This window comes from Zophobas morio, unplaced genomic scaffold (assembly GCF_036711695.1).
Source record: "Zophobas morio isolate AGI-343-1 ecotype UQ-CSIRO unplaced genomic scaffold, CSIRO_AGI_Zmor_V1 ptg000017l, whole genome shotgun sequence".
Lineage (NCBI taxonomy): Eukaryota > Metazoa > Arthropoda > Insecta > Coleoptera > Tenebrionidae > Zophobas > Zophobas morio.
Genome location: NW_026972122.1, coordinates 15333218 through 15345707, shown reverse-complemented (window position 1 = coordinate 15345707; position 12490 = coordinate 15333218). Strand labels below are relative to the sequence as shown.

Below are 12490 nucleotides of genomic sequence, written 5' to 3'. Positions count from 1 at the left end.
ACGTAATCTAGAACCATTTTTGAGACCGAGTTTAGTGCTCTTACGTACGTCTCAAAATTATGTGATTCCACAATATTCTGAGATAGTGTCTATTTCTTAAAAAGGAGCAAAATTACATTTTTCTTATTAGAAAGAGAAAAAACATTTTTTCTGACTCGGTTAGATTATTATTATTGTATACTGTAATAGCATATGATCGAGAAAAAATTGTCTAGCAACCTTTAAAATTTAATGTTAAAAAAAATTATGTTGGCAACACCAACGCGTTCTTTGTTGGTGTTAATCAGTTTGACATTTACGGTCAAATAACTGTCAAATAAAATGTCGAATAACTGCAATGGCAACATCCTTTTTTTTAAATAAATTTCATGGTTTATTAGGTGACTTATTTTTCTATTGTCTGGAACATATTAAAATTAGTAACGTCGCTTTCGTTTTGTTTGTCCGCAAAAGATTTGATGTAAACCAAAACTGAATATTAAAAATTTGAATTTAAAATTTGGAACTTAATAAATAGATCATAGTACTTATTACACAATTCTTCAACTACTTCTGTTGATTACTTGTTACATTTTTAATGACTACAAAATTTATAAGTTAATAAAAACGGCAAATCATTTCGTCAGCTATTTCCAGTTAATAAAATATGCATTAGTAGATTATTTTACTTGTCATCCTAACGGTTTAAACGTGAAAAAAATTTGACACTGTCATAAACGGTAACTAAAAATAAATATGAATGCATCCCGAGATTTCATTAATTATTATAATTCTTGACAGGTGACCGTTAGAACAATTCGATTTGGTCAATTTGCACATAACTACTACCTGTCCGAAGTTGATTAGCACACATGATTATGTAAATTTCGTAACTGGATGAGTGACAGCACAATAATGACAGTGCTTACACTAAATGTATCATCATCCTACACAAAACTATACCAAAAACTGTATTTTTATAATCAGTAAGACTCTTCGGGTTATTCCTTAATGTAAATCTATTGATTATGTCCACTGGAGCATATTTGATAAAAATTCATGATCGAGTAAGTTAAATGCTTTTTTTAAACAAACCATAGTTTAGTAATAATTTAATCGTGTCACAGTCGATTATGTTTTAAATAACAGCTTTATATTATGAATTCATAATGAAACCCACGTGTTCAGTGGTGCGAATATAGTGTTGTTTAAATGCTCAAATAACCAAAAATATAAATCAAACTTTTCCTAAACATAATAATAATTAAAAGTGTCATATTTTTAGTTGCCATCCTTAAAGTTGCGAAGTTATTGAGTTTTTTCATTTTGTTACTATTCATTTTGTCTCTATTTGTTTTTTACATTTTTGCACACCGGATAAAAAATATGAACATATTAAAAAATCGATAGCAATAAAGGCCTAAGATCAGCAACTGCCGTTCCTTAACTAGATTGTAGTGTGCACACAATTTAATGGTAAACGTAAACCATTCGTAAATTATTCTTGACAACATAATATGTAGAACTGAAAAACAATATATATGAAATTTGAAAAAAACATCTGAGAAATAATCTTTAATAAATGAATAATGTATTCGTATTACCACTAAAAAAAAAAACGACAATTATAAGTCTCGAAATGAACCAGTTTGTGGTACCAACACTAAATTCGCAATTTCGAAAATAGTACCACCTGTACTACTAAACTTATAAATAAAAACAATCGTGACACTCTATTTGCTATTTTTTTGTACCAAAAATTCCACTCGATGCTTATTAAAGAAAACGAATAGGTAGATATATATTTTATTTTATACGACATAATTCTAAATCGTTGAAAATAAAAATCAATTAAGTTATGACTTTTAACTTGAAACTAGAAAACGGCAATAAACTAGGTATTACATTCAAGTTATCTGTATTCACTGTTTAAAATATCTAACCAGTTTCGCCTACAACGGTTTTACTAATACGTAGGCATACCGCAAATTTTTAATTATGGGAACTATTGAAGTAGCTCGTACATATATAGCAAAATTCCTTCAAACAAGAAATTAGAAACTAAATTATTATACACTTATTAAAAATACTTTCGTCAAGATAACGGACTCGGACACCGAGTTATTTAGATAATTTAAGCTGTTTTTCAACCAAAAGGGATCACTATATAGCTGTAAACTCTATCTACTTTAAAATTAATAAAGCATCTGCAATAAAAGTAAATATTTTCCATTAACATGATTGATCGTCATGCCAAGCCGATAAAAACGACCCGGTCTAGGGATATACATTAGATACCGCATTACTCAGTATTTCATCTCTGCAGTAGTATTTATTAGACGTATGCCGTTTGTTTATTCACTGTCTAATTCAAATGCATTTTCCAAAAATACCTAGATATGAATACCTGTTAGTGCATTTCAACAGTTTATAGTTTTCGTTTGCATGCGAAAAACCTATTATTTACTGTCTTCCCTTTTTCCCCTTAACATAAACAATAAATTTCATAGTAAAGGGTAGGTAGGTTCGTTGAGATGACATTTCAATGTCTATAATAGGAATATTACGATTTGGGGTGGAAAGAGTAGCTAAATTTTGAATGAAAATAATCGATTTACATCGAATACGGGATACTCTACTACCACAGAAACACCTGAATGTAAGTAGAATACTTTCATCTGTTCTACATAAGATATTCAATAAATTACTGCACAACATTGACGACATAACTTATTTGTCAATGACAAAAAAGAAATTAATTTCTTCTTTCACAACTGTTTTTGTGCTTGTGAACAAAACAATTTTATGCGACGATTCAGAAATTTGTCACGGGGTTCTTTCAAGGTGGAAAGTGCTCATATCATCACATTTTAAAAGTATTACTCCTAGTTTTTAATATAAAATGAAAATATTATCCACACGACACTAACATGTACCTGAAAATTAATGAACTTAAAACGTACTGCGTAAGTACCTGTGTTAGAACCTACTTCTGTCGTATGTAGTGCTATAAAATATTCACGCGTGTTTGACTGAAACAAAGGGATTTGTGGAAACGTTCCTAAATGAAGCATAAACAGGCCTTTAGATCTTCAAAACTAATTAAGTGCAAGGAAATACAAGAAAGACTTGGAAACTAGTTGGATGTGGTAATTGCAGTAATTGAGTCTGAATACTTCCAAGCCATTGTCCAGGATGGATCCTGTTACTTGTCCATTTTCCTACCGTTATATTCTGTAAATTTAAGTGAAATTACTGTACCTGAAATTAAAACCTAGCAAGAAATTTGCAACAACCGCAACCTGTTTGTCGGAGATCATCAATATTCTAAGATTGTGTAATTTCAGCGTGCTCTTTTTATCGCTGTAATAGTTTACAGCTTTGTCGCGGCGTAATTTCTGCCGAGATACAAAATAAAACACCATGTCTTTAATAATGAGAGCGATTACTTTCAGATTACTGCTTGTTTCCGTATTTAAACACAATGACTCGATATCTGAACTGACCTTTAAACGCCGCGTATGTAAACATTTCCTGATACAGTAGCCTCCAAATTATCATGTGGAAAAATATTAATCTCATCGTTTGTTTTTAATATGTTCATGCTTCATTTACTGCAAATATCATTGGATTTTAATTGACACGCAACATTATAGCCAACCTGACTTAAGCACTTTCGCAATGGACCTATCTACTACAGAACTTAAAAACTAGACCTTATCTTCTAGATAGCTCGTGAGATTACTGTAGTGAAAATTGCGTATATTCTTAATGTTTCTGACAACAAGGTAGTTCACTTTGATGTGGTTGAAAACTTATATTCAACTTACGCAAACAGACACACATCTTAATGTGATACAGAAGCTTAAATTACTGATGGTATTAATTTTTATATCATGAATAAAAACAAATATGCAAAAGATTTTTTTGGTTAATTTAAATTTTTATCAACCATATGCCACTGCAAAGTTCCAGTATCATTGTGTAGTTCCCAACAAAAACAAAATTGGAAACTAAAAGAAATCTTCAATAGCATTTAGACTTTTGCGTTTTAGGAATAAATTTAACTTGAAGATATTTTTTTTTGTCGAAGTTATAGCATCATTCTATATTTTTTCAGTGGCGACTTTCATTATTTTTTAATGATTATTTTTTAATTAATTTGAATATTTTAAATAAAGTTAAAAATATATTCATAACTATCTAATTCTTTCAGTGGTTAAATGCGCAAACAAATGCACCTATATAGTGGTAAATATTTTTAAAACATTTTTAGTTTGTGTTTGAAACTTTTTTCTTCCAAGTACCACCTATTATTTATGACATCATCCGTTATTTTAATATAAATTTCCTTAGCACACGTTATAAAATATTACATTCGAAGTTAATTAATTGTGAATAAATTAAGTTAATTACAATTACGTGATATTTTTTCCAGTGGAACCTAGAAAATCTTAATTTATATGCATCTTTATCTTGTTTTTGACAATTTTTATTTCGAGGTTTTGTATTTTTCTGTTGTCCTATGGATAAGCTAGTGGTTCTCAGTAAACACATACAAATAAATTTTTTAGTTGTTGACAGAGGCCGTTGCTGTCATCAAGTTTGTAAAATATGTTTTAAATGACGTTTATTTATTGATCCCAATTTTTTTTTTAGAAAATTGCTTATAACCGGTTGCTGCGATGACGAAATGACTTTATATATTTTTAATGGGGAAATATATGTTTTTCCAAAGTAATTACAAAAACAGTTTATGCTTCTGTTTTCTTTATTTAAAAAATTGGATAGAATTTTGGAGCTTGCATTAAATTTAAATTCTAGGCTGAAACCAGCGTTTGAAATTAAAACGAAGGACATCAAGAAACGGTTACGCAAACACAACTAAACACAAAATTTCATTAAAACAATTTCGGATCTATGCAAACAGAAGACTAAAATGCAGGTTATGGCACACAATGTGTGAGAGGCAAAATATTATCTCAAGCGGTGAAGAAGTTCTCAACATCAACTGATAAAGTTATTTATTATAAAACAAACTCTATCAGTTCCTTTCCTTTTATGCTTGATTTCCGTCGTGCAGTCTTTTTTGTAATTATTGTCATAATAATACTGTTTACGACCTTCTAAAACACAAAACATATTTCGACAATTTTTGTAATTGTATCTTAACCTTAAAGTGTTTACTTACTTCAACATTTACAATCGCGAGTAAATTCCGTTAACTATAAGCAAACAATCCGTGTTCATCCTCTTACTTTCTCTTTCATAATTTAATACAGTTACAAAAAGCGGAATTATTTGTATGTTCTCCTTACATATATTTTCTTGGAGACCTTGACTTTGATCTGGCCACAATATATACTTTCCCTTTTGATTATATCTTGTTTTGACTCCATTTACACCAAGAGGATTTTCGCAATATCAATCAACTGACGCCTCTCAATAAGTACATGCTTTCGTACATGTGATTAACGTCTGTCATGTAAATTAATCTCTAATTTTTGTTCGCCAAAATTCTTCCGCTTTGAATGCGTCATGTAACTCGCCAAATAAATAGTCTTGCGTATCCAAATAAGAAAACAATAGAACGAATCAGACGTAAAGACGTCAAGAACACACAATGCTTATTTCGAACTGTACTTCCTCTAATAGAAGGTGAGAGATAAGAAACCGTACTGTTTATTTTAGTGGAAAGCGTGTCAAACCGTTTAATTAAGTTTAATAGAATTGTTAAGTCAGGCAATTACAGTGACACATTTTCTAAAGGTGCAAGTGGTGACTTATAGGTCTTGGAAAATGATTAATGTATTCGTACTAAATGTGAAAAAAATGATGTGCAAGATTTCCGGTATGCTAATTAAGATAATTTTTTATTTGAACATTTCTTAAATAAATATGCACTTAATGTATAAAATCCTAAAATGACTAATCATCGAAATTTACGTATAAAACTTACGGCATTTTTTTCGTGGAAAATGATTAATTTTAATTTTCGGCTTTCGATGTAAGATTTTACTCCGACATCGATGTTAACATTTCTATTGATGTTTCTAAAGAAATATCTCTTTTACTGAGATTTCGATAATTTTGTATAATTATAAGCCTTAAATGGTTTCATGTTTTCAGACTGCTGTTTTCACTTCTTAACTATGGATCCGGATTAATTATTATTTGAACCACTAAAAAAAGGAAACACGACATAAGTAGATCAGTTGACTATTATTTTTTATCAGTAATAAGTATGATTTGCGAGTGCTTTTTAATAAAAAACAATGTCTAAAACAATGTCTATTTGGGTTAGACATTTGGATACCTTAACAATCTTAAATACTAAATAAAAAAACTGTTGTGTGACAATCGTGATCTTACACTCTCTTCTTTCTATAATGTAACTTCAATACTTGAATATTTAAGACGTGTCTTTGTTTGGAACAGTTAGATGAAAGTGTTAGAGACAAAAACAAAGAAAATTTCAAGCACATTATTTCGAATCAAATTAAGATCTCTACAAACGATTGCTCATTTAAGAGACGATTATATCACAAATTACAGCGAAAGTGTTGAAGATGTTATCTTACAGATAATATAATGGTTATACCCCAGTTCTTCCGTGAAAACTTTTTACCTTAAAATAGTCTAAATAAGCAATGAATTAAAACCCATAAACCTTTCTGTATTCAGTTATTTGCGAAACTTTTGCTTTCAATCCACAAAAGGAGTTCTTCATTTTTTTTATAAGTTGATACTGCCTATTTGCGTTGTCTTATCTCAACTCTCCAAAATTTTTCTTTTGTGTGAATTAGTTTAGTTAATATTAAAACAAACAGTTTCGAATTCTACCTTTACTGCTTTAAGCTAATATAAATTCTGCCACACCTTCAGCTTATAAACACTTGAAAATTATAAACTTTCTTTGATATTTGAGTCATTGTTGGTTTTGCCAGTGTCCTACGCGCTAAAAATACATTGACATTAAATATGTTCAGAAAGAACTATTTCATATTTCATTTGCTCGTAAATGTGCATAAATGTGAAGTTTAATTACAAATTAAAAAAAAACATAAATATAACAAAAAGTTGTTATATTACGTTAGATATACCTACTAAACGGGAGTGTAATTGTTTTGCCCCTTATTTAAGAATACGTACTTTAATAATTTAGAGAATTATACGTTTGACAAAATGGAGTAAGTAAGTATTTCTAAATAACTTAGTCACTACTAAACTGTGAACTGAACGAAAAACTTGAAAAATTGACAAATATTATTCTCACCTTTAGGTTATTTTTTACAGAGGCTGGTTTGATCCCTCAACTTTCGCTTTTATGACTGAAGTAAATGAAAAATTCAGGATACTGAGATTTGTGTCCCAAAGGGTTCGTAAAAGCAACGATGAAGAAGTTTATAGTTAGAATGGTTTGGTTCAGTTTATGAACAAATGTAAGTTGATTAAATTTTAAAAGAATAGTCAGTGAGTTAGACTTGTTTTTTCGATTAAGGGCTAGAATTTTTTCTTAGAAAATAAATTAGTAAAAACAAGAAAGTATAACTCCCACCGTTTTGAGTTCAAGACTAAGGTCAAAATGTTACAGAAATTAATTTACTTAAGTACACGAACTTTAAAGAAACAGCATTTCAAAGGTCATTTAACTTTCCGGTAGGCTAACTAACAGTTCTAAAATATAAACAACCGGATATATTGTAGATAGGCATGTACTTCTACTGACAATTTTTATATCTGAAACTATAAAACCTAATCTTTTGTGCTATAACTACTTACGTGGTCACCGATTTCTGGCTATTGTCCGCTAATGATTTTTTTTATTAATTATACTACAATTAAGTGTTGCGTTAGAATAACAAAGAATTACATTTATTGTTGTGACACGATGGAAAACAATTAACAATGCATTTTAAATATGCTTGATGGGTTATTGTCATTGTTATTTAATTTCACATATTAAAATGATAATATGAATTTCACGCAGATTATTTAACTTATACATAACGCAGTATTCCTTTATTCAAGAATATTTTTGCTCATTTCCTGTTGTCGAGCATTTTATTTAAATTCATATCCAGCACCAAACGCTTTCCGTTAAGACACAAATACAATTTTGTAGCACAACAGAAGTAAATATAATACATTTTCCTTTGAAGCAAATTTAGAAAATGAGAAACCAGTTAGATTAAAATATGGAAATTGAGCTTTTAACATTGTTTTTTTGAACAGCACGTTATTTCGTTTTCATTTCCATTTGCTCCCTTTAAACAATTCATTATGTTTGTACAGCGAAACGAAACTGTGAGAGAGTTCTTTTTTAATTTCATACTTGTGTGTTGATCTGGTGCAACTTTGAAGTTTAAGCTTCAGCAAAAAATTATAATTTGTCTCCAACGTAAACAGTGCTAAAAGCTTTTGCTGGTCATAAATTTGATGTAATGAGGTTGAACAATGAAGGTCTTAGTTGCGGAATGGGACAGAACATGAAAATAGCAGAGATGTTGTCATAAAATACACAGTTAGTTACATTTAAATTAATTACTTAATAATATAATTAGTCTGTTCCATTTTTAAGAAAAAATTAATGAGTCTAAAATTTTATTATTAGTTTGTTATATTTGATAAGAATTTAAGAAACATTGAAGAAGTTTCGTTAAGCACTTATTCTAACAGGCAGGAATCACCTGTTTGATTTTATTTTCACCCAGCAACAAATCTAGACCTCATTCAGCTGAAGTAATCGATTACGGCCATAATGAAACAGCACGTACGTTAAGCACGTAATTAACAATATAACAAAGCGGTGTCAAAGTTAAATACTTCATTACCATTTTTCATATCTAATTATTCTAAAAATGAACAACAAAATTCCGGAAAAATGTACCCAGTAGAAGCAAACTTTCGATGCTAATTCTCGACAAATAAACTGCTTAAAGTTGTGAAAGCATCTCCTGCAGTAAAATTCGTGAAAATTCAAAGTTTTTTTGATAGCGGCAAGAGATGATGTTAAACAATTAATAAGCTATTATAGGTTATATGATAAAAAGGGATAGTTGGATAGCTGAGACAAGTTCTCATTAATTAAATGGTAAAAGTTGTTACACTGATGTGCTGATCAATTAACTTGTCAGGTCAGTTTTTACGGTTTCATTATCGAGCCTTAAATATTCTTAGTTCTTAATTTAATTTTTGAGCATTCCGTATTTTTGCGTGGTGTGGGCAGAATTTAGAGGACATATGAATATTTACTAGCAAATCGGTAAATGACAGGTAATAACAAGAATAGATAACAAATAATTATTTAATAAATAAATATTCAGCATGTTGAATACTTTTGTTGTCTGGTTGGTTGTGGTTAATTAGACTAATAAGTATTCAAATACATTTTTACAAATTCAGGACAGTTTTTCCGTATGACACCAATTCTTAAAGCAAGTTATATTTCGTTTTATGCAATAAATAGTAAGTAAATTTTTATCATATTATGACTATTTGATAATACTAAGAATCAAAGCACGAAAACATTCATGTATCATCAAACTACGTTTGATGTTAACGCCGATAGCTTTATCGACTTTACAAATTTAGAAGCAATTTCTGTAAAACGTTTTTGTAAAAAAAAAACATAAACGTTCGTGAGAATCGATGAGGATGATTGAATAAAACACAACGATGACAGTTTCCTCAAAATGCTTCACATGAGTTTCCAATTTAATAATTCATGAATGCGAGCACAAGAATTATACAACAGGAAGCAACGTCATGTTATCACAGAAATATTACTATACTGACTAAGTAAACGACTGCAAGGTTAAATTATGTACAAATTGTCGACTGTTGATGAATGTTCTGTTCGTTAGGAGACGAACAGCAGCTCTATCTTATCGCACGGGCTGAGTAGAGTAATTCACAGCCAAAACATTGCATGTTTGTTTACTGTATAATTTTCAACACGGTTTTTGACAGCTTTCGGAGTCGAGTCGGATGTTTGTGAATGGGAGCTGAACACTTGTAATTCCTGTCACTAAGTATGCAACGTATAAACAAATACAAGGAGCTGCGACTAACACTCATTTCGTCATTTCCAACAAAGTCTGACCAGGCTGGAGGTCGATTTTTACGTACCTATAGTAAAATTGATTAGTCAGAGTAGTAATGGTTTTTAGCAAGGTAAAATCTTGAACATTTTTTTGCCATTAATAAATAACATCTTTCAGTTTTGTTTAGTTGGAATTGACTACTTAAATTTTTATAACTCAACGTAATTACGCAGCTATTTCCAGGATACGATACGAACGCGATAGTAAAATTTTATCGTAATTTTACGGGAATCGCTGCATTAAATACGTTGAGTTGTTATCATTTGGCAAATTTACACCGCATGATTCACTGAAATTTCGTTGGGGAAATCAGCAACCGTCAACAATGTATGAATTTTTATGATTGCAGAGTTTAATGCTACCCGTTTGCATGTTTTTACGACGTGTACTCTACACTATTTTTTTTTCTAGAATTTGTTTTACGTCTTTTTTCCAAGCAGTTATATACATTTTACAATTGATATTAAAATTTGGCAATGTTTGTAATTTGATTAGATTAATGATAGATATCTACTTTTATCACAAAATGTGCCATTTATTGTATTTTTAATTTTTGGACATACATTTGTTATTGTGCAACCTGCCACACTCTATCACTATACAATAAACGAGAGCATCGATTGTTTTGATGTGTGCAATATGTACGATAAAAATGTTTTCAAGTTTTTGCGCACATGTAGGTATGTTAATTTCTGTTACTCAATTACAGTGGAAAAACAATAGCGTATAATTGATACCGACTTTAAAATTAATTTACAGCTGTTTTTATAAGATAAATTTTTGACAATTAAAGACGGTATTGTCTCGAGGCCAAAATGATCGATTGTATTGCTGTGGCAGACAATGAGTATACGAATATGCATTTCTTGCGGGTATGCCAAACATTTCCGCTTTACCATCTGGGACTCTAAAAGCTTACAACCTCGGTGACATAAAAATTGCATTCTTGGCGTTGTGTTGATATGAAAACAATTAAAGACATTTATTTAATCAGTTTATCTTTTAGTAATTGTAAATTTTTCGATAAATTTACAGCACATTTTATTACATAAGAGTGCATTATTGGCACGTGTACAAGTAGGTGCTTAAATTAAGCAAGGACAATCAACTATTGTCGGTGGGAATAGATGAAAATAAAAGCACAACTGAATTTAAATAGAATTCCTGCACCAAGTACGCTCGACATTGAATGGGTAGACTAATGTGATTTATTTAATATTCGTCGGAACTAATTTGTTATAATCTATGTAGAAGGACCTCATTCGTTGGTAATCCCTAATTCTAAGGGAAAGTGTGCCAGTTAATTTGTATCTCAAATTATAGTTCAAATTTAAATCGAACTAGTCACTATAAACGCAAAATAAAGCAATTAAAAAGTTATTTATATAATTTTTGATTCGTTAGAAAGCATTTAGAATAATCGAAACCGATTAACAAAGACTAATCGCTCGTTAGCTTCACCGCAGAGAAAGTAATTTATTTGTGCAATTGTTAACTATCAACAATAACTTATCCGCAATGCTTCTTAAATCATGGCGATCGGGGATAGGAGAAAAATAATTTTGTTGCGACAGCAAAGACAAAGCGCCTCACACCGTGCTTCAGGACAAAGGATAACTTGAAACAGTTCCGAGAAGTTGAAATCCATATACAATTATTTTAGCAAACAAAGAACAAAGTTAATTTAAATTTGACCGTTAAAGTGATTCATAATGGATTCAACACAACGGAGACAAGAAAGAACAAGATCTGGTGGTAAAAGTAAGTGGGACGATCGGTTTTAAACAGTTCTGCTGTTGCGCCAACAAAAGGACCAGTTTTGCACAAAACTTTTCGAATAGATTTAAATGAAAATGACAGTTAGCTAGAAAATTTCAGTGCGAAAATCTGTTGATCAAGTGGTAGCAGAACATATTGATGAAAGAAAAAACACGAAAAGAAAATGAAGAAAACTCACCTCGAACATAAGCATCTTGCCGAATTTCGCATATAGGTCACTCAGAAAACATTCAAAAATTCAAAATTTGTGCCAATGTTATTACAGCGAAGAAACGTTGAGTCGCGATAATGCGCTAGGCAGTCACTACACGCGCACTTACTGACACAGACTATCGTGAAATGCGACTGTGTGAGTGTGATGATCCTCCAGACACGATGATATCGGATCATTCACTCTTTCGTGTGTGTGGGGAAGACTGATGGTATTCGTCTTGAACGGTGTGCTGTCTGCTTAAAGATCTGTCAAAACTATGCGACATGTGTTGTAATTACCTCTAACTACGAGGCATATTTTTCCCTCCCACGGCGAATTGTTATCATATGGGCGCTATCTCTGAAAATTACTACTGCCACTGTGATTAAGTGAAATAACCATAACAGTGTCATTTATCCTTTGTAATTTTCAT

The 12490-nt window shown here is 30.7% G+C and overlaps 1 protein-coding gene across 1 annotated transcript in view; it reads right to left on the bottom strand.

Moving 5' to 3' along the window:
- LOC135130696 (dual specificity tyrosine-phosphorylation-regulated kinase 2-like) overlaps positions 1–12282 on the bottom strand; it is a 53269-nt gene extending 40987 nt beyond the window's left edge. Inside the window, exon 1 of the mRNA XM_064058133.1 lies at positions 12043–12282. Within this exon, the coding sequence (XP_063914203.1) occupies positions 12043–12057 (15 nt within the window). The 5' untranslated portion in view covers positions 12058–12282. The remainder of the gene's footprint in view (positions 1–12042) is intronic.
- Positions 12283–12490: the final 208 nt, after the last annotated feature.